Here is a 23,326-nt window from a genome sequence, read left to right on the forward strand (position 1 = left end):
TAGATACCAAAAGGTTGATTATACAAAAAAGGGTGTGGCTCATGGTAACAGAATTGACAAACTTTTATTGAAATAAATACAAAATTAACAAATAAAGGAATGTGAGAAACTCAAACTATGTCTGCAACACTTGACTGTCTTTTTACATATAGTCTGTTGTAGAGAAAACTTGATACTTCTCATTTGGTGAGAAGTATCATGAATATAACAAGTATCCTGAATATAACAAAATGATAATCAAATAGCCATTTTGTTAAACTGACCTAAACTAAAATTGGATTTAGAAGGTACACCCTTCAAAGTTTGTTCTCAGAATTATCAAAACTGAGGTATTCTCCATTGACTTAGAGTTTCTTCTTTCTGCCATTTAAAAGAATGTGACAGTTTCCGTCAACCAAGACTGTGTGGATCCCAGGGCCAGATAATACAGCATCTAGATTAATCTCATAGCCATCATTGGCACCGTCCCAGTAAAAGATCAAAAGCAGAATACGAAGAAAAAATAATTGCACAATCATATGCTTTAAAAATATAGGACCATATCACATTCGCTAATTTTAAATAACTTTGACCGATCATTCATAGAATTCTCATTTCAGAGTGCTCAATCAATTTATATTTAGAATCATTACCATATAGGAGCAATTAACAATTTGTCTCTGGAAATAAATGGTCATATGCACATTTAAAAAGTGGTAAGTACTTTTCATATACAAATGTTTATTGTATAGTATTTGTCATAATTCTCCCAAGCAGTGACAGAACAGTGTGAGAAACTTATGGACCGTCACACTAAAGGTTGTGGCAGATAAAGCCATTTCTGTGCCCCCTTTTTTTTTTTTTTTTTTTTTTTACCAGTTCCAACAGGCACTGCCAGATGTCCAGTTGCTTTTTGTGGGGTCCCACTGTGGAGGGTGCAGGCAATCACCAGAAAATGTATTGGTCTAATCTAATTTCTGGCAGCTATGACAACTGACAAGGCGACACCTCCGATGGCTACAGCCGTGGCACCGAACAGCCATTTCCAGCTGACACCCTGGGGACAAAAGAAAAAAAAATGTGAGGCTTTATGTTGACTTGGAAGACTGTTTCATCACTTTGACATACATTCAAAAAGGTAAGACATCCATGTACACCTCGAAACATATATTTCTGATCCCCAGCTGGGTTCAAATAACATTTTATGCTAGCATCAGTTTGTTGACATGAGCAGGTTAAGCCTCATGTGAGGACTGTCTCACCCATGATGACCTGGCCTGGTGTTTCTGCATGCCATCGCTGCCTGGGTTGCCTAGCATCTTCTTGTACATGGCCTGCTCTGCGCCTTTCTGCTCCGAGTGCTTCTTCACCAGCCTGGAGAGTTCTGAGTGGATGGTCTACCCCAGGAGACAGCAAAGTGTGAGAATAAGCTGCAGGCGTACTACTCTACCCCCTTCCCACAGCCTGTGTATATAAAAACACATTCACTGATGACAACCCATTCCCAATGCCTCATGGCTTCATTGATACACCATAATAGTCAGGTGTTCTGTTAACTGCAGGTGGCTTGATTATTAGCAATTGATGTTATTGTAAAATGAATATTCGTGCCAATACAAATCCAGCCAACAAAAGGGTAGTAAGTTAACAGCTTCCCTGCATGAGCAAGCCCCTTCATATCAAGTCTTAGTCATTTTTCTCAAGGGTTTGTGAGTGGGAAATTTAGAACATTTTCACAGTACTGGCCAAAATGTCCATTACAGCTTCCAAGGAGCTACTTACAGGCACTGTGTTGTGTACAGAGGGGGGTAGAGAGTTTGGGTAAGTCTCTGCTCTTAGGGTCTCATCTCCCACTGCTGCTAAGATTAAATGGGTGCTTCACAATATCAGGTTTCTACAGGGCATTCCCATGTTCAAATCAGCCAATACTTCTGGTCATGTACACAACAGTAATGTTTGAGGACAGAAATTACATAACTGCTGCAGTTCTTGTCATCTTTCCCCATTTTACAAAAACTTTTGTATTGAGAAGATAAAGGCAAATTGTGTTAATTAAATTAATCAATTCAGACAAGAAAACGATAACATCCATAAAAAATATAAAGTAGGGAGTGGACCACAATTTTTGCATCTAAATATGCAATCTTCTAATCTAGACCATTGAGATTCTACTTGCAATGGTTTACTGCTCCTAATCTAAAACACTTCAGCAAAAACACCACCATAAACATTCCCAGGCAGCCACACTTGAGATGGTGTAACCAACTCTGTGGTGCACCCTGCAGCCCAGTCCAGAATGCAAGAGCTTGTCTAATGCTAATAGAAAATGTCAACATATGAACAACTACCAGCCCAACACACTCATGCACTACATTAGTGTCCAAGAAGAAGAAAAAGACTGTATGGGACAATTGTACAAGGCATTCTGTCAGAGCATGATTTCACATTGGTGTGTGGGACTGAAAAAATACAGGGGCGGCAGGAGTGGGTGGGGGGGGGGGGGGCATGAGTGTTAAGTATTAACATGCAGCTGGTCCAAGTAGCAAACGCGCTGTGGTTCGCTCTGTCAGATTTCCCTGTGCAGGGAGCAACATGTCTAAGCAATGCTTAGATTTCACCTGGGCATCGATAAACCAACCTATTTACAGCAACAACACGAAATCAGATCCACCAAAATGATGAGTCTGCAGTCCACCTGGTTTCCTTCATCACCAATATTAGAGAATGTGGCACCACCTGGTGGATGTCAGAAAGAACTGCAAAAACATGTGGTCCTGAGAATTTGTTTTCATTCCACATCTTTCTAAATAATGATTTTGTGAATGTTGAGTGCAGTACCTTGTTGCTTGGTTCCAACTTCAGGGCCATCTTCAAATTCCTTATAGCGTCAGCATATTCTCCTTGCAAGGCCAATACCTACAGATACAGAAGTCCATGGTGATGCTTTCAGACATGCACACTCAAATACATTCAGTTGTGTGATACCTACCTTGCCTTTGCGGAATAGGGCTTTGATGTTGTCTGGCTGGTGGGCCAGCACTGAAACACAGGACCGTAGTGCTGCTTCGTAGTGATCCAACTTGAGCTGGGCAGCTGCCATGTTGTTTAGACACTTCACCTTAATGTCCATCAGCTCCTCCTCTTCCTCTGGGCTAATGTCCACTGAAACAGCAGTCACACACACACCATCAGTTGGAGCCACGTGACACATAGTTTGATACGTGTCATTTCCGGTCACAACTTGCGACTTGTTTTTATTTTTTTATTTTATTTTATTTCACCTTTATTTAACCAGGTAGGCTAGTTGAGAACAAGTTCTCATTTGCAACTGCGACCTGGCCAAGATAAAGCATAGCAGTGTGAACAGACAACACAGAGTTACACATGGAGTAAACAATAAACAAGTCAATAACATGGTAGAAAAAAAAGAGAATCTATATACAATGTGTGCAAAAGGCATGAGGTAGGCAATAAATCGAATAATTACAATTTAGCAGATTAACACTGGAGTGATAAATCATCAGATGATCATGTGCAAGAAGAGATACTGGTGTGCAAAAGAGCAGAAAAGTAAATAAATAAAAGCAGTATGGGGGGTGAGGTAGGTAAATTGGGTGGGTAGTTTACAGATGGACTATGTACAGCTGCAGCGATCGGTTAGCTGCTCGGATAGCAGATTTTTAAAGTTGTTGAGGGAGATAAAAGTCTCCAACTTCAGAGATTTTTGCAATTCGTTCCAGTCGCAGGCAGCAGAGAACTGGAAGGAAAGGCGTCCAAATGAGGTTTTGGCTTTAGGGATGATCAGTGAGATACACCTGCTGGAGCGCGTGTTGCGGGTGGGTGTAGCCATCGTGACCAGTGAACTGAGATAAGGCGGCACTTTACCTAGCATAGCCTTGTAGATGACCTGGAGCCAGTGGGTCTGACGACGAACATGTAGCGAGGGCCAGCCGACTAGGGCATACAGGTCGCAGTGGTGGGTCGTATAAGGTGCTTTAGTAACAAAACGAATGGCACTGTGATAAACTGCATCCAGTTTGCTGAGTAGAGTATTGGAAGCTATTTTGTAGATGACATCGCCGAAGTCGAGGATCGGTAGGATAGTCAGTTTTACTAGGGTAAGTTTGGCGGCGTGAGTGAAGGAGGCTTTGTTGCGGAATAGAAAGCCGATTCTTGCTTTGATTTTGGATTGGAGATGTTTGATATGAGTCTGGAAGGAGAGTTTGCAGTCTAGCCAGACACCTAGGTACTTATAGATGTCCACATATTCTAGGTCGGAACCGTCCAGGGTGGTGATGCTAGTCGGGCGTGCGGGTGCAGGCAGCGAACGGTTGAAAAGCATGCATTTGGTTTTACTAGCGTTTAAGAGCAGTTGGAGGCCACGGAAGGAGTGTTGTATGGCATTGAAGCTCGTTTGGAGGTTAGATAGCACAGTGTCCAAGGAAGGGCCGGAAGTATATAGAATGGTGTCGTCTGCGTAGAGGTGGATCAGGGAATCGCCCGCAGCAAGAGCAACATCATTGATGTATACAGAGAAAAGAGTCGGCCCGAGAATTGAACCCTGTGGTACCCCCATAGAGACTGCCAGAGGACCGGACAACATGCCCTCCGATTTGACACACTGAACTCTGTCTGCAAAGTAGTTGGTGAACCAGGCAAGGCAGTCATTAGAAAAACCGAGGCTACTGAGTCTGCCGATAAGAATATGGTGATTGACAGAGTCGAAAGCCTTGGCCAGGTCGATGAAGACGGCTGCACAGTAATGTCTTTTATCGATGGCGGTTATGATATCGTTTAGTACCTTGAGCGTGGCTGAGGTGCACCCATGACCGGCTCGGAAACCGGATTGCACAGCGGAGAAGGTACGGTGGGATTCGAGATGGTCAGTGATCTGTTTGTTGACTTGGCTTTCGAAGACCTTAGATAGGCAGGGCAGGATGGATATAGGTCTGTAACAGTTTGGGTCCAGGGTGTCTCCCCCTTTGAAGAGGGGGATGACCGCGGCAGCTTTGCAATCCTTGGGGATCTCAGATGATACGAAGGAGAGGTTGAACAGGCTGGTGATAGGGGGTGCGACAATGGCGGCGGACAGTTTCAGAAATAGGGGGTCCAGATTGTCAAGCCCAGCTGATTTGTATGGGTCCAGGTTTTCCAGCTCTTTCAGAACATCTGCTATCTGGATTTGGGTAAAGGAGAAGCTGGGGAGGCTTGGGCGAGTAGCAGCGGGGGGGGGCGGGGCTGTTGGCCAAGGTTGGAGTCGCCAGGAGGAAGGCATGGCCAGCCATTGAGAAATGCTTGTTGAAGTCTTCGATTATCACGGATTTATCGGTGGTGACCGTGTTACCTAGCCTCAGTGCAGTGGGCAGCTGGGAGGAGGTGCTCTTGTTCTCCATGGACTTTACAGTATCCCAGAACTTTTTGGAGTTAGAGCTACAGGATGCAAATTTCTGCTTGAAAAAGCTGGCCTTTGCTTTCCTGACTGACTGCGTGTATTGGTTCCTGACTTCCCTGAACAGTTGCATATCGCGGGGGCTCTTCGATGCTATTGCAGTTCGCCACAGGATGTTTTTGTGCTGGTCGAGGGCAGTCAGGTCTGGAGTGAACCAAGGGCTATATCTGTTCTTGGTTCTGCATTTTTTGAACGGAGCATGCTTGTCTAATATGGTGAGGAAGTAACATTTAAAGAATGACCAGGCATCCTCAACTGACGGGATGAGGTCAATATCCTTCCAGGGTACCCGGGCCAGGTCGATTAGAAAGGCCTGCTCGCAGAAGTGTTTTAGGGAGCGTTTGACAGTGATGAGGGGTGGTCGTTTGACCGCGGACCCGTGGCGGATACAGGCAATGAGGCAGTGATCGCTGAGATCTTGATTGAAGACAGCAGAGGTGTATTTGGAGGGCAGGTTGGTCAGGATAATGTCTATTAGGGTGCCCATGTTTACGGATTTAGGGTTGTACCTGGTGGGTTCCTTGATGATTTGTGTGAGATTGAGGGCATCAAGCTTGGATTGTAGGACTGCCGGGGTGTTAAGCATATCCCAGTTTAGGTCACCTAACAGAACAAACTCTGAAGCTAGATGGGGAGCGATCAATTCACAGATGGTGTCCAGGGCACAGCTGGGAGCTGAGGGGGGTCGGTAGCAGGCGGCAACAGTGAGAGACTTATTTCTGGAGAGATTAATTTTTAAAATTAGAAGTTCGAACTGTTTGGGCATAGACCTGGAAAGTATGACAGAACTTTGCAGGCTATCTCTGCAGTAGATTGCAACTCCTCCCCCTTTGGCAGTTCTATCTTGACGGAAAGTGTTATAGTTGGGTATGGAAATCTCAGAATTTTTGGTGGCCTTCCTAAGCCAGGATTCGGACACGGCAAGGACATCAGGGTTGGCAGAGTGTGCTAAAGCGGTGAGTAAGGCAAACTTAGGGAGGAGGCTTCTGATGTTGACATGCATGAGGCCAAGGCTTTTTCGATCACAGAAGTCAACAAATGAGGGTGACTGGGGACATGCAGGGCCTGGGTTTACCTCCACATCACCCGAGGAACAGAGGAGTAGTAGGATGAGGGTGCGGCTAAAGGCTATCAAAACTGGTCGCCTAGAGCGTTGGGGACAAAGAATAAAAGGAGCAGATTTATGGGCGTGGTAGAATAGATTCTGGGCATAATGTGCAGACAGGGGTATGGTGGGGCGTGGGTACAGCGGAGGCAAGCCCAGGCACTGGGTGATGATAAGAGAGGTTGTATCTCTGGACATGCTGGTCTCAATGGGTGAGGTCACCGCATGTGTGGGGGGTGGGACCAAGGAGGTATCAGAGGTACGGAGAGTGGAACTACAGGGTCCATTGCAAACCAAAACAATGATAATGATAACTAGCCTGAACAACAGTATGCAAGGCATATTGATATTTGAGAGAGACATACAATAAGGCATAAAGTGATTGCAGGTCTTGATTGGGAGAGCTAGCTAAAACAACAGGTAAGATAACAGCAGCAATAACAGGGTGCTAGTCTAACACAGCAACAACAGGTAAAAATGGCGACGACTAGGCAGAGAGGGTCGGATTAACTACACACAGATCCTGAGTTAAAGCACAGAGCCGACAGATAAAACACAAATAAACAGAATGGAGTACCGTGAATTAATGGACAGTCAAGCATGCATCAGCTATGTAGCCAAGTGATCATAGTGTCCAGGGGGCAGCCGTAGATGGAGCAGGGAGGCCTCGCACGCGGCGTTTAAAGTTAGTAGCCCGGGGGGTGGTCTGCTCAGACGGAGGGGGTCTGCTCAGACGTGGTCGTGTCGACAGAGAATCCAAGCCAGATGGCGATGGCGAAAGAGAGGTTGTGAATTGTAGAATTGTGTTTGCTAACTGGTGCTAGCTTCGTGGCAGTGGCGCTAGCTGCGCTAGCCGCAAGCTAGCTGTGAGGATCAGAAGCAGTGGCTCAGGGATTACGGCAGGAATCCGGCGTTGTTGTCGAGAGACAGTCCGATGCTGGTAAATTGGTGAGTAATATCCAGGCTAATAACAGGGCTGGTGTCTGTGCAGAAGGTAAAAGCTACTAGCAGCGGCAAAAAAAATGGCTAAATTAGCTTGTAGCTGGTATTGTAGCCCAAGAATTCGCTGGTAGACCTCTTCAGCTAGCCGGCAGCTGGGCCTAGCTCGAGGCTAGCTCAAGGCTAACTGGTGCTTGCTTCGGGACAGAGGTGTTAGCCAGTAGTAGCCACTCGGTTGCAGCTAGCTAGCTGTGATGATACGGTGTAATTGTCCAGAGCTTGCGTCAGGAATCCGGTGATGTGGTAGAGAAAAAGCAGTCCTATATGCTCTGGGTTGATATCGCGCTTGCAGACTGGCAGGTATTGGCCCGGTATTGAAGCTGGCTGTGTCCGAGTTGAGGGTGAAGACCGCAGCAGTGGCTAACTGACTACTAGCTAGTAGCTAGTTATCTGGCTAGCTTCTGATTGGGGTTACGGTTCTAAAGTATAAAAAAATAGCAGGTCCGTACCACATTGGGTGAGGCGGAATGTAGGAATGTATATTCAGTTCCTAGATGGAAAGTGAAATTAAAATATATACGAAATGTATACGAAAAATACGAAGACTATTTACACGGGACAGGACAAAACAAAGACACGTCCGACTGCTACGCCATCTTGGATGGCAGTTTACGTGCTGCCGTGCGTTTTGTTGCTAACCTTACTTTGCTACCTGACAACGTTACGTTTTTTACTAACCGTTTATATTTTTAGTTTTTCCCCTCACTCAACTTTTCACTTCGGACGCTTTATCTGGACATGGTTCGTCAGGACCTCCACCAGCCGAAGCTAAGTAGTAACATTAACATGATGCCTTCTAATTGCAGTCGCAGTACTCATAATACACAGGAGAACGATCGCCTTACGGCGAGGATAGCTGTGCTGCAAGCCCAGCTTCAGACACAATCGTTAGGCAAGGGTAATGTCAGTGTAGGAAAGGATGAAACAGCGTCTGTGCCACCAGTAAGTACAGATAGTAGTATAAATCCCCTCGCAGTCCCCGCAGCCGGACAACTTTCTCATGGCTTCTGGAGGGAAATGCTGTAGGAATGCTCAACCGGTGTCGCTCATTCAGCCGACAGAAACTTTCAACCGGTTCTCCCCATTAAGCAGCGGGTCGGAGTCAGAGGCCGAGCCTTCTCTGGTCTCTACTCCTCCCGTTACGGGGTCTGAAGCCTCCCACCATTAGCTCTGACAAATTGAAAACCCTAGTCATTGGCGACTCCATTACCCGCAGTATTAGGACTTGTAATGAATCATCCAGCGATCATACACTGTTGACCAGGGAGCAGGGCTACCGACGTTAAGGCTAATCTGAAGATGGTGCTGGCTAAAGCTAAAACTGGCGAGTGTAGAGAGTATAGGGATATTTTTATCCACGTCGGCACCAACGATGTTAGGATGAAACAGTCAGAGGTCACCAAGCGCAACATAGCTTCAGCGTGTAAATCAGCTAGAAAGATGCGTCGGCATCGAGTAATTGTCTCTGGCCCCCTCTCAGTTAGGGGGAGTGATGAGCTCTACAGCAGAGTCTCACAACTCAATCACTGGTTGAAAACTGTTTTCTGCCCCTCCCAAAAGATAGAATTTGTAGATAATTGGCCCTCTTTCTGGGACTCACCCACAAACAGGACCAAGCTTGGCCTGTTGAGGAGTGGCGGACTCCATCCTAGCCAGAGGGGTGCCCTCATCTCATCTATGAACATAGACAGGGCTCTAACTCCCCTAGCTCCACAATGAAATAGGATGCAGGCCAGGCAGCAGGCTGTTAGCCAGCCTACCAGCTTAGTGGAGTCTGCCACTAGCAGTCAGTGTAGTCAGCTAGGTTATCCCCATTCAGACCGGTTTGTGCCTCGACCTAGGTTGGGCAAAACTAAACATGGCGGTGTTCGCCTTCGCAATCTCACTAGAGTAAAGACCTCCATTCCTGCCATTATTGAAAGAGATTGTGATACCTCACATCTCAAAATAGGGCTACTTAATGTTAGATACCTCACTTCCAAGGCAGTTATAGTCAATTAACTAATCACTGATCATAATCTTGATGTGATTGGCCTGACTGAAACATGGTTTAAGCCTGATGAATTTACTGTGTTAAATGAGGCCTCACCTCCTGGTTACACTAGTGACCATATCCCCCGCGCATCCCGCAAAGGCGGAGGTGTTGCTAACATTTACGATAGCAAATTTCAATTTACAAAAAAAAAAATGACGTTTTCGTCTTTTGAGCTTCTAGTCATGAGATCTATGCAGCCTACTCAATCACATTTTATAGCTACTGTTTACAGGCCTCCTGGGCCGTATACAGCGTTCCTCACTGAGTTCCTATCGGAACTTGTAGTCATAGCAGATATAATTCTAATTTTTGGTGACTTTAATATTCACATGGGATAGTCCACAGACCCACTCCAAAAGGCTTTCAGAGCCATCATCAACTCAGTGGGTTTTGTCCAACATGTCTCCGGACCTACTCACTGCCACAGTCATACTCTGGACCTAGTTTTGTCCCATGGAATACATTTTGTGGATCTTAATGTTTTTCCAATACCCTAGATGTAGTCGCACCCCTAAAAACATTTGTCATAAGAAACTAGCTCCCTGGTATACAGAAAATACTCGAGCTCTGAAGCAAGCTTCCATAAAATTGGAACGGAAATGGCGCCACACCAAACTGGAAGTCTTCCAACTAGCTTGGAAAGACAGTACCGTGCAGTATCGAAGAGCCCTCACTGATGCTCGATCATGTATTTTTGATACTGTCGCAAAGCTAACTAAAAAGCAGCATTCCCCAAGAGAGGATGGCTTTCACTTCAGCAGTAATAAATTAATGAACTTCTTTGAGGAAAAGATCATGATCATTAGAAAGCAAATTATGGACTCCTCTTTAAATCTGCGTATTCCTCCAAAGCTCAGTTGTCCGGAGTCTGCACAACTCTGCCAGGACCAATGGAGACACTCAAGTGCTTTAGTACTATATCTCGACACAATGATGAAAATAATCATGGCCTCTAAACCTTCAAGCTGCATACTGGACCCTATTCCAAATAAACTACTGAAAGAGCTGCTTCCTGTGCTTGGCCCTCCTATGTTGAACATAATAAATGGCTCTCTATCCACCGGATGTGTACCAAACGCACTAAAAGTGGCAGTAATAAAGCCTCTCTTGAAAAAGCCAAACCTTAACCCAGAAAATATAAAAAACTATCAGTCTATATCAAATCTCCCATTCCTCTCAACATAAAAAAAAAAGCTGTTGCACAGCAACTCACTGCCTTCCTGAAGACAAACAATGTATACGAAATGCTTCAGTCTGGTTTTAGACCCCATCATAGCACTGAGACTGCACTTGTGAAGGTGGTAAATGACCTGAATGGTGTCAGACCGAGGCTCTGCATCTGTCCTCGTGCTCCTAGACCTTAGTGCTGCTTTTGATACCATCGATCACCACATTCTTTTGGAGAGATTGGAAACCCAAATTGGTCTACATGGACAAGTTCTGGCCTGGTTTAGATCTGTCGGAACGATATCAGTTCCTCTCTGTGAATGGTTTGTCCTCTGACAAATCAACTGTAAATTTCGGTATTCCTCAAGGTTCCGTTTTAGGACCACTATTGTTTTCACTATATATTTTACCTCTTGGAGATGTCATTCGAAAACATGTTGACTTTCACTGCTATGCAGATGACACAGCTGTACATTTCAATGAAACATGGTGAAGCCCCAAAATTTCCCTCGCTGGAAGCCTGTGTTTCAGACATAAGGAAGTGGATGGCTGAAAACTTTCTACTTTTAAACTCGGACAAAACAGAGATGCTTGTTCTAGGTCCCAAGAAACAAAGAGATCTTCTGTTGAATCTGACCATCTTGATGGTTGTACAGTCGTCTCAAATGAAACTGAAGGGCCTCAGTGTTACTCTGGACCCTGATCTCTCTTTTGACAAACATATCAAGACTGTTTCAAGGACAGCTTTTTTCCATCTACGTAACATTGCAAAAATCAGACATTTTCTGTCCAAAAATGATGCAGAACCCACTAAATAAACTTCAGTTAGTGCTAAATACGGCTGCTAGAATCCTGACTAGAACCTAAAAATTTGATCATATTATTCCAGTGCTAGCCTCCCTACACTGGCTTCCTGTTAAGGCAAGGGCTGATTTCAAGGTTTTACTGCTAAACTACAAAGCATTACATGGGCTTGATCCTACCTATCTTTCCGATTTGGTCCTGCCGTACATACCTACACGTACACTATGGGCACAAGACGCAGGCCTCCTAATTGTCCCTAGAATTTCTAAGCAAACAGCTGGAGGCAGGGCTTCCTCCTATAGAACTCAATTTTTATGGAATGGTCTGCCTACCCATGTGAGAGACGCAGACTCGGTCTAGACTTTTAAGTCTTTATTGAATACTCATCTCTTCAGTAGGTACTATGATTGAGTGTAGTCTGGCCCAGGAGTGTGAAGGTGAACGGAAAGGCACTGGAGCAACGAACTGCCCTTGCTGTCTCTGCCTGGCCGGTTCCCCTCTCTCCACTGGGATTCTCTGCCTCCAACCCTATTACAGGGGCTGAGTCACTGGCGCTCTTCCATGCCGTCCCTAGGAGGGGTGCGTCACTTGAGTCACTTATGTTGTCTTCCTGTCTGGGTTGGCGCCCCCCCTTGGGTTGTGCCGTGGCGGAGATCTTTGTGGGCTATACTCGGCCTTGTCTCAGGATGGTAAGCTGGTGGTTGAAGATATCCCTCTAGTGGTGTGGGGGCTGTGCTTTGGCAAAGTGGGTGGGGTTATATCCTGCCTGTTTGGCCCTGTCCGGGGGTATCATCGGATGGGCCCACAGTCTCTCCTGACCCCTCCTGTCTCAGCCTCCAGTATTTAATGTGTCAGGGGGCTAGGGTCAGTCTGTTATTTCTGGAGTATTTCTCCTGTCTTATCCGGTTTGAATTTAAGTATGCTCTCTCTAATTCTCTCTCGGAGGACCTGAGCCCTCGGACCATGCCTCAGGACTTCCTTGCATGACTCCTTGCAGTCCCCAGTCCTCCTGGCCGTGCTGCTGCTCCATTTTCAACTGTTCTGCCTGCGGCTATGGAACCCTGACCTGTTCACTGTGATTACTATTATTTGACCATGCTGGTCATTTATGACCATTTGAACATCTTGGCCATGTTCTGTTATAATCTCCACCCGGCACAGCCAGAAGAGGACTGGCCACCCCTCATAGCCTGGTTCCGCTCTAGGTTTCTTCCTAGGTTTTTGCCTTTCTAGGGAGTTTTTCCTAGCCACCGTGCTTCTACACCTGCATTGCTTGCTGTTTGGGGTTTTAGGCTAGGTTTCTGTACAGCACTTTGATATATCAGCTGATGTAAGAAGGGCTATATAAATACATTTGATTAGTAAATTACAGGGAGTCTTGTGCCCAGGCCCCATCCAAAAACAGTGCTTCGCAAATAACAAAGAAAATCTGTCACCACGGTCACCTTTAGAGCTGGACTCGGTGATCTGCAGGGCAAAGCCATAAGAGTTTACAGCGAAGGCGTAGTCTCCTCTCTGGTAGTAGACATTCCCCCTCTCCCTCTTCTGCCCAGCCAGGGCGACCCTCTCCTGGGGGGAGAGGAGCTCAAGGTCGAGGGCCTCAGTGGCATCCAGCAGCTGTACCTCCAGGGCCAGATCAGCATTGGGAAGCACCTCCGGGGCAAGGCTGCCAGTGGAGACAGTGGTGAAGGCCAGGGCAGGGAGCACACAATCAGAGAGCAAAGTCAGGTCGTGTACTATAAGCAGTGAGCTCAAGACAGCACCATTCCACTCACGGCTCTTTCTTAAAAAGGGAAGAGTGCTGAGGAGTTTAGCTCCCATTAAGAGGAACACAAGTTAACCCTTGTGTTGTCTTAAGTGTAAAAAATATATGACCCACCACTGTTTAACAGAGAAATCCCCCTGATTTATATTCTTTCAACTTGAAATTTGATGACTTTTCCTATTGACCCCAACATTAGAAAAAGGGAAACATTGCCTCTGCTCATATTTCCATTAAAGCTGTACACCACCAGGGTACAAAGACTATCTTATGGTTATTTTTGACCCGGCAGTTCTAAAAATCATTTACACCACAAAAACGCACACAAAATTTAGATTGTGTTAAATCAGTAGCACACAGACAAAACTAAAACGTTCTTGTGCATGTGCAGGATCTCCCCTCCACATGATTCAAGTTCAGACAAAAAAAACTATTTCAGAGAAAATAAACATGGTTTACTAATGTGGAATGCAGTCAGAGGCTATAAAGGTGCTGCAGATGACAGTCCCCCCCAGTTCTCTCTTTGCTGAAGCCATAAGTGCACGTTTCAGTGTACAACAGGTCGTAGATATGATTTTTTCAGATGTCCAGGAGGAAGAGAACAATGATTTAGAAGAGGTATCTGTAGAAGATAGGGAATAATACAACCCAGAGCACGATGCATCATCTTCAGATGAAGAAGAAATACCCAAGCTGAAGGAGACATTTGTCAAAGAATAGAAAAATAACATGGCCATTGTTACCATATGACAACCAGGGCAGGATGGCAGCACAAAATGTCATAAGGCTGACCCCAGGGCCCACAAGAGATGCAGTTGCCCATGCCCAGGACATCGCCTCAACATTCTACATGTTCATCACACCAGCCATCGAAAAAAAGAAAAATCAGCCTGGAGATTACAGATGGAGGGTTCCCGTAAATATGGAGACAACTGGAAAAGGATGGATGAGATTGACCTGCGTGCCTACATAGGGCTGCTAATCTTAGCGGGTGTGTATAGGTCCCGAGGCGAGGCTACATGTAGTCTCTGCGATCCAGAGAGTGGAAGGGCGATTTTCCATGCCACTGAAAGTCTTTCACACTTTCTCAACAATGCTACGATTTGATAACCGTGAGTCAAGACCTGCAAGACGTGTGGGAGACAAACTGGCGGCCATAAGAGAGGTTTAGGAGAAGTTGGGGGAGCGTCTGCCATACATGTACAACCCTGGGCCTGCAGTAACAGTGGATGAGCAGCTGGTTCCATTCAGAGGTACATTTTTATTTTCATATCTGTAATGTAAGTGATTTTCACTGTTAATTGTATAATGTATTGCTGTAATATCATTGATTTATGTGATTGTTTTCTGTGACGCTGATACTAATCTCTTTTGTCAACAGGTCACTGTCCTTTCCAGCAGTATATGCCCAGCAAAGTACAGCATCAAGATATGGGTGGTCTGTGACACACAATTCAGCTACGCTTGGAAGATGCTAGTCTACACAGGGAAGCCAACCAGTGGAGGCCCGGAGAAGAACCAGGGGATGCGGGTTGTGCTTGATGTGACAGATGGACTGAGGGGGAACAATGTCACGTGTGACAATTTCGTCACCTCTTATGAACTCAGCCAGCAGCTCCTGAAGAGGAAGATCACCATGATTGGCACAGTTAGGAAGAACAAGCCTGAGCTCCCCCCTGCACTCCTCGCAGCAAGGGGGAGAGAGGCCTTCTCATCAAAGTTCGCCTTCACCCACACGCTAGTTTCTTACCTCCCAAAGAGGAACAATAATGTGGTCCTCCTGAGCACACTGCACAAAACGGCTGAGATCAGTGATCGTGAGGACAGGAAGCCAGCCATCATCCTGGACTACAACCACAACAAAGGAGGCGTGGACAACCTGGACAAGGTGATTGGAACTTATAGCTGCAGGAGGATGACGACCAGAGGCCAGCGGGCAATCTTCCATAACATCATTGATGTGTCCTCATACAATGCCTTCGTGATATGGAACAAGATCAACCCTACCTGGATGCCTGACAAGCGGAACAAGAGGGTGTTGTTCTTGGAGCAGCTGGGAAAGACACTTGTAACTACACAAATTCAAAGGAGGGAGCGCCTCCTTCGCACAGCAGCGCTTGTGAAAGCTGTTCAGGGGGCGAAATATTGTCCTGAGCCACCTGAGGCTGCAGCAGGCAAGATGAGGAGATGCCAATTCTGCCCCCCAAAGAAGGACTGTAAAACAAATACTATGTGCTGCACATGTGAGAAATACATCTGCAAAGTCCATGCACACACACTTGCATACTGTCCTACATGTGCTAATTAGAGTTGATTGATATTCTTCACATTTGTTTTGTAGCTATTACCTTATTTTATTCTTATTTATTGTTTATACACCTTGTAGGTAGGGGAAATGGTTCCAAAAATGGGAGACTAGTATTTTGTAGTCGAATTCCTCATTGTACAGTATATAAGAATATATCATTATGTTGCCAAAAAAAATTTAGACTTTTATTGTTTCCCTTAAATAAAATGCATTCAAAACTACTTTCTGCACATTTCTGCTACTTTCTTAGGCTATACAAGTGCCATCTCTTGCAAATTTTTTTTTTGTGTTTACACCTATGCAGTACCTTTAGCAATAATAATAAAAAACCTCTTATGACAGGTGTTGTAATAAAAACGAGTGGTGTCCACTGATTAAATGCAGTCTTTCTGCATTGTGACAAGGGAAAACCCAGATATTCACAAAGTTTGTGATGAATGACAGGTTGTTTCTTCATGCTAAATAGATTTGGGGTTTAAAATTCAATTAAGCTGCTTTATTTTAGGGGTTTAGTGAAGGCGGGTCATTTTTTTGTCCCTTAGGACAAGGGGAGTATACAGAATGTTAAGACTACACAAGGGTTAATGATATCTACTCTGATGTCATGAAGCATAGCAAGCATTTCAGAGTTATCTTAGAATAGATGGCGTGTTTGGGTAACAACAACGAGACATGCCAGTGAAACCACAAAGAACCAGCAAGATTAAGAAACCCTCCATACCTCCCCAGGGCACCATATGCATATTTAGCGTCGGCTTGGACGAGGGCCTTCTCCCCCATTTCCATGAGCTGCACTGTGAGATCCAGAGCCTGCGAGAAAGCACACCAGAGTTAAAGCCTGATAGTTATACTTCAAAGATCAAAGTTGGAGGCATTGCTGGTGGATAAAAGCAACACTGAACATAAACATACATTTGTTCCATTTACATTTCTCATATCTACTCACATCACTGCATTGTATAGAATCAGATCAGATTTGCCTTCACTTAAAAGACTAAGTAGAATGTACCTGGATGACATCACCATCTCCCAGAGTGAAAGACAGCTCCGGTTGCTCTTCTACTAGAGTCCCATCAGCCAGTGAAGTCTTCAGGTGAATCACAACATTCTGGCCTTTTGTGGGCCTGCTGTCTGGCCCATTCCCTGCCCGCAGAACTTTCTTCCTTAGCTGGCCATTACCTGCAAATAGATAAGTGAGAATAAGCTTAACCAAATGGTGACGACTGTCAATACATGATCATTGTCTTTTCTTTGACCTATAGGAAATATAAAGGTCATTTTGCTACCTAGTATATCCATCCACTCATCTACTAGAGATGAAGGGCTAGCATGTTGGTCCTCTGCAGGCTCTTTTTTAGTCTTCTTCCCACCCCCAGCATCTTCCAAAGGAGGAGGGTCATCATCAATTTCATCATCATCCAACATCTCAAAGTCTTCCCCACTGTCCAGCAGCGAGGCTTTCCCTGACTTCTTCCCTGTTAGAATCACCTCTAGGTTATCACCAGCACCAGTCACATCCTCCTTGTCAGTCATCTGTTGAAATGTCAATGTCAGTTAGAAATACAGCAGAGAAAAGACAAGCATGTTTTGGTAAACAGCATAAACTGTGCCTTTCAAATAAAGGGGTGTTATTTGCTATACACACTGGAATTATACAGTGCACCTTGTTTAGAAAGAATGGATTGCTGTGGTTTGACCAGATTCCTCTATGATTCTGGGTCTGGTACCGTTAGCTCGTTACCATAACAGTGAAGACTCATTGCGTTTCTTAGAGAGAAAAGCTCGAAAACAGCCAGTTAGCTAGCTTGCTACAGTAGCTAGTTTTGTCAATTAGCAATAAATGTAGTTAGCTAGCACTGTGCATAACTAGAGCCAATTACTAGTAGCTAGCTAGCACATTTCATAAGCAAGTTAGCATGAGCTATATAGCTAACTGTTCAAATTAAACTAGTATTAGTTATTTTAAATAATTTTGGTGATAATGTTCAGGATTTCAGTGGGTGTTTTGAGAACTTTGAGAAGTTTGTTGTTATGAGTTAGCTAGCGACCAAGCTTGCCTGTTAGAAGGCTAGCTAGTTAGTTGCTATCTTATACAAAATTACCCCTCTGTAATTGTGTCCTTCATGTTTATTTTAACGATGCTACAGTGAGTACCCTTACCTTATGATATGCTTGATAAAAGGACAGAATGCCTGATCGAAGTGTTTGTGACGATAGCTTGCTTTGCTTGATGCTTCTGTCATGCGATGGCAGACTCTTCCTGAGTTCACCTTGGGCCTAAACCAATAACCTAATTTAGCAGGCGTAGAAAGGATTGGCCTGACATCGTTCCTTTATTTCTATTGGCTCATCCTCTGTAAGCGATCACGCGATTGGTAGATCCAGGTGACAGTCAAACAGATTCATTGGCTGTTCAAACCAATGATATAAACCCTGGATTGCTGACGCTCTGCACTTGCAATTGAGAGCCACCAGCCACCATATCGAACCCCACAGTGAAGGTGTCATATTACCCGTAAAACCTAGCGGTCAAACAGGGAAATGGTTCCATTAATTTTTCCCATAGGGGATTTTAGAAACACTTAAAATAAGGGCTGTGTTTCACGTAGGTTTACCCTGGTTTTGAAAACCAAAAATCGCTTTCGGACAGGGTGACTTTTATCAATATATTCGGCTCTATTTAATCTGATTCGAAAATGTTAATTAGCGTCAAAGTAGACATCATGCAAAACTACAAATCCACGCAAGCTCCTGCACGCCAGGACACCTTTGCTAACAGGTATTGAATTGTAAATTAAAAACTTGCACAAGACTGTTCACAGAATTGTCCATTTAAAGAAATGGTGCCAATTTATTAATTACTATGTTTAGCTAGCATTAGATAGTTAATCCAGAGTTTTTACCTTTACCTCGATTCAGCAGTCTCATCATGGCATTTGTAGTTCTTTATGATAGCCATATCAGCAGCTATTTACATATATATTTTTAAATGTTTAATTAACCTTTATTTATCTAGGGAAGTCAGTTAAGAACAAATGTACAATGACAGCCTACCGGGGAACAGTGGTAGGCTTGTTCAGGGGCAGACTTTTACCTTGTCAGCTTGTCAGGGATTAGAGCCAGCAACCTTTCATTTACTGGCCCAACACTCTAACCACTAGGCTACCTGCCGCATTTCATTTTTGGGGGGGTAAATACAGGTGAATATATTGATAAAAGTTACCTTGTCCTAGAGAGATTTACAGTTATCAAAACGTCACAACAGGTTAAGCCAACACGAAGAAGCAGTCCTCCATAGGAATGAATGGAATTCAACAGTATTTTAAATAAATCAAAATAAAGAACAAAATGTCATGTATTTAATAATGTTTGGTGTAGTGGGGACAATAACATTCGTATTTAACATTTATATTTGTTTTATTTTATATTTTTGTTTAGCACACATATAATTTAAAAGTATGCATAAAGGTGTCTGTAATAGAAAAAATGTGGCAAAAATAAAGGTAGACAATAATAAATGCATTTATAAACTGGGTGGTTTGAGCCGAGTGCTGATTGGCTGAGAGAGTATGACAAAACATTTTTTACTGCTCTAATTACATTGGTAACCAGTTTATAATAGCAATAAGGCACCTCGGGGGTTGTGATATATGGCCAATATACCACAGCTAAGGGTTGTGTCCATGTACTCCACATTGCGTCATGTGGTATATTGGCCATATACCACACCTCCTCGGGTCTTACTGCTTATAGCTTCTCAATTTTACAATCGTGGGGGAGTGCCAAGATGGAGGCGCGGCGGCTTCAAAACAGCACCCAGTCAGTCATCTAGTGTATATATAAATAATTGGTTCAAAAATTATTGAATGAATTTATATGGTTGCCAAAAACATTGAAATAGGTTCAAACCACACATTTATTTATAATTTAGTAAATTATTATTACTGTCTTACAAGATACTTTGGGAGATTAATCACTTTTTATTCTCTTAATGGCTACATTAAGCTGTCATATTTTATGATGTCCTTGCAAAAGTTTGAAAAGCGTCAGGCTGTGTGAAGTGTCAATTAATAAAATAAATACACACTGATGATCAGATGTGCACAGAAAAAAGACTCGAACAACGAGGAAAAATCAAATTACATTTATTATTGATGCAGTTTCTTTTTTGATAAGCAAATTATCCGTTTTTCTTTCAGTCTAAAGAAACTTTACAATATAAAGAAACATACAAAGGACATATTTATTACCTACACAAGACACCTAACTCCCTAAGACAAGATCTGAACTATCCTACCATGAAATACAAAGCAAACCCAAGGGACAGACTGCTTCATATAGAATACTGCCATGTCATCAGAAAGGACAATGAACGGTACAGGAGAATATTTATATCCCCTCCCCTTGACCCCTGCCCCACACAACCATCCCATCACCCGCAAATCTTCTAATGTTACAGTATTATACATCACAATAGAAGTACAGAGATGGCCAACAATTGTTATACACAGAGGACTGAGAGAGGATCAGTGAGAATCAATATATACAACGCTATTTCATCAGGAGTGAATAGCAAGGACACAGTTTTTCCGCATAAGCATTACTTTTGATCTATTCTTTAATTTAAAATGACATTAAGTATGTTTTCCTTTTTAAAGTTCTTAAATTGATAAAAATCCTTCATATTAAAAACTGTAATAATAGGTGGTCACATGTTTTAATGAGACGATGGCCTTTGAGTAGGCAATAACCATTCTTAGAAACCATTTGAGATTATTTATATTGGTAATAGAAGACAAGGACAGAGTGAGGACGCTCCAATTGCAAGAATAAACAGCATCATTGACATCATACATCCCCTTCACCGCCCTCTCTGTCCTTACAAGATAATAAAATGACGCCTCAAACCCAGCTAAATGGATGACAGTTTATTTTCACATATGTATCCCGACCAGAAATAAGTGTTTAGGGTGCAGTTACTCTATGTTCACATGTTCAAGTAAATTTACATGCATATTTCATTTTTACCACAATTTTGTTTTGGCCAATCAAAATGTCCAGCACATCGTCTCTTTATTATGAAAACATGGACAGTTCATTTATAATTTACTTTCAGCTGTATTCATTGGTAGTGACTGACATATCAAAACATGTCAATGATATCAAAATGCATTATACAGTATTTACAAAAAGGAAATTAAAGGAAAGGAGGGCTCAAGAGTGTGAGGATGGGGCTTGTAGGGGGCGGGTGGGGGACAGAGGGCTGTGTGCCAGTCAGTCTGCTAGAGGAACACTGGAGCTAGTCGTTCCTCAAAACAACTTACCCAGAAGATGTCCCTGTTCAGCTCTGAATCCAAGCTACTCCATAAAGTATCTGCCAACACTATAGCAAGGTCACTGGCAAAAGACCAATCACAGACAGAGGCCAGAATGATATTAAATAAGAACAGAAATATGTAGCTTGTTGAAAAATGACTTTTTGAAATAAACGGTATCTGCCACTTAACAGGTTAGAGAAGCACAACACATAAGCAAATCACATGAAAGTTTGAGGAACAGCCTTGGGTCAATTCATTCCTTAGGTGTACATATTCTATGGCCTTTTTTGCACACAATTTCTTGAATAGACTTCATAGAAATTAAAACAAAACAAAAAACTAGAATAAAAGACATCGTTTGACTCACAATTCAGTCCAACCAGGTGGAATTCTCTAATATCTCAAAGTACATATTCAAGTGTGAGTAGGTGGACTAAAAGCTACTCGGTTCTATAGAGCACTCCTTTCTTGTAGCAGGAGAGTGAATTAAGCCACACTGTGCAGTCACTCCAGTCATTTCACACTCCCATCACCAGTGGTGCTACAGCCACCCCATACCCAGGATCTAGCAGCCCATGGACAGGCCCAGATCCACAGAGGGAACAGGTGGATGGGAGCTCTGTGGAGTTGGCCCCTCTCTAAACTATGGTTGCATGTGAGAGGGGTCAGACACCGGATCATAAGGATCTGTGAGTTCAACCCTAACTGGAAGGAAGCAGATAGAGGTTTGTACACCAACAACAACGACATGAAAACCGATAGAACGTGGCCTGTATGACATAATCAGTAAATAAAGATTGAGCCTCGAGATTGTATGCAGGGAAGCAATGCAGGACGAGAAGGATCCACTTTCAGGATTCACAGACAAGTTGTATATCAAAACAACAAATAAACAACCACAATACAAGCTAAATATGTTGTATTTACAGGCAAGAGCAAATCCATAGAAGAACATAGAGGGTCTGTAAAACCCTTTCTGTCTTTACTGAATTGGAAGGACACAGGTTGCAAGACAGAATAATACATGTTCAAAGCCACCTGAACTGAAAGTAGAATTAGCAATTGTCCAAATTACATTTGATCAGTCCATCTTTGCACAGTAATGCAACAAGCCTGAACAAACACTTATATACACTGACTCAACATTTTGGGAGGGGTACGTGTGACCAGACATGTAGAAGACTGACAGACTAGAGTACCAAAGGATAAAGAAGTTTATGATATCGCCTCCATTTTCACATTCACGTTTTGGGGAACTCCAGTGCTAACATGGATGGGAGTCTTAGGAAGGATCATTCCTAGATGAGTGATTTCAAGCAGGTGAACAGCTATTCTTGTACTCCTATCACACTCTGCTTGAGTGTTTACATTTTGGTGCCATGGTTTTCTGGTAGTAAAGACATTGGCTACAAGTTCTGCGAAGAACAGAACAGAGAGGTATGCGTAGGGCGTTGAGACAAATAAACAAACAAGAAACATCAAATACCTAAAATCATGTAAACAGAAGTGTCATTGTGCATTTTTTGAGTGTGTGCTTATTCTGTTGTCGATGTTGTTGAGATACAATGTGCCCTTAACAGGAAATGATAACTACATCATTACAACAATATCAATTATGAAAATGATATCATTATTATTAATAAAATAAACATATAATAAACTGTTCTTGCCCTAATGCATCACCAGTTAAGCTTTTCATTTCAAAACAAGGACACATTAACTGAATGAAGGTGAGCCTCAAACCTCGCAACTGCTGCATGCAAAAACAACATTTGAACAAACAAATAATAACATGATAAAGTAGAGTGGCGCCACCAGCCTTGATGCTGAGAGAACTGTTGCTGAGGAGGGTTCCTGCAGACAAGACAGCCAGAGTCCCCCACTCTCACTGTCCTGGGCCTGTGAGGAAACCAGGCAGACAGGGAGAGTCACTGAGCTGGCTCTTCCTGTGGCTCTGAGACTGTTTCCTGCTCAGAAGCCCCACTTTGCACACACTGGGATGGGTGATCTAGATGGGAGTCCTGCGCTCCAGTGACATCCCGGGGGAGGGGGGACTGCAAAACACAGCACGCCATCCGGGGGGGGGGGGGGGGGGGGGCTGCAAAACACAGCACGCCACCCGGGGGAGGGGGGGGGGGCAATGCAAGATGCAGTGGGGTGGGAGGGTAAGGGGGAGAGATAAAAAAGAAACAAAATAAAATAGAATAAAATAAAATAAAAAATAAATCACACACTCATCGTCATGTTGGGTGAATACTGCAAAGAGAGAAGAAGGGAAGGGGGGAAATAGATGAGCCAATGCTATATTACACTGTTTATATGATGCTAATTCAACATGCAAGCAATAAGCAACTTCACTCAATGTAATTACGATTTAGTCAACGTAAAAATGTGTTAACA

The 23,326-nt window shown here is 43.7% G+C and overlaps 2 protein-coding genes across 4 annotated transcripts in view; both read right to left on the reverse strand.

The window, feature by feature from the left end:
* Nucleotides 1-45: 45 nt before the first annotated feature.
* fkbp8 (FKBP prolyl isomerase 8) lies at nucleotides 46-17,916 on the reverse strand. 3 transcript variants are annotated; one of them, XR_011668306.1, is made up of 10 exons: nucleotides 17,769-17,916; nucleotides 16,895-17,141; nucleotides 16,618-16,787; nucleotides 16,330-16,418; nucleotides 12,984-13,204; nucleotides 2,969-3,141; nucleotides 2,818-2,895; nucleotides 2,618-2,715; nucleotides 1,242-1,376; nucleotides 46-1,036 (listed from the first exon to the last, which is right to left on the reverse strand). XR_011668306.1 is itself a non-coding variant. In XM_071345183.1 (9 exons), the coding sequence occupies exons 2-9, from the start codon at nucleotides 17,139-17,141 to the stop codon at nucleotides 950-952; spliced, it is 1,200 nt and encodes a 399-aa protein (XP_071201284.1). In that variant the 5' UTR covers nucleotides 17,769-17,914; the 3' UTR covers nucleotides 46-949. The 3 variants fall into 3 exon arrangements, 1 of the variants encoding a protein (XP_071201284.1); XR_011668307.1 differs by having other exon boundaries at nucleotides 2,618-2,735; nucleotides 17,769-17,914; XM_071345183.1 differs by lacking the exon at nucleotides 2,618-2,715 and having other exon boundaries at nucleotides 17,769-17,914.
* A 1,821-nt stretch (nucleotides 17,917-19,737) lies between these two features.
* LOC139541030 (single-stranded DNA-binding protein 3) overlaps nucleotides 19,738-23,326 on the reverse strand; it is a 97,610-nt gene continuing 94,021 nt past the window's right edge. The window contains exon 18 of the mRNA XM_071345185.1: nucleotides 19,738-23,182. Within this exon, the coding sequence (XP_071201286.1) occupies nucleotides 23,153-23,182 (30 nt within the window). The 3' untranslated portion in view covers nucleotides 19,738-23,152. The remainder of the gene's footprint in view (nucleotides 23,183-23,326) is intronic.

Source organism: Salvelinus alpinus, chromosome 16 (assembly GCF_045679555.1).
Source record: "Salvelinus alpinus chromosome 16, SLU_Salpinus.1, whole genome shotgun sequence".
In the NCBI taxonomy this organism is placed as follows: domain Eukaryota; kingdom Metazoa; phylum Chordata; class Actinopteri; order Salmoniformes; family Salmonidae; genus Salvelinus; species Salvelinus alpinus.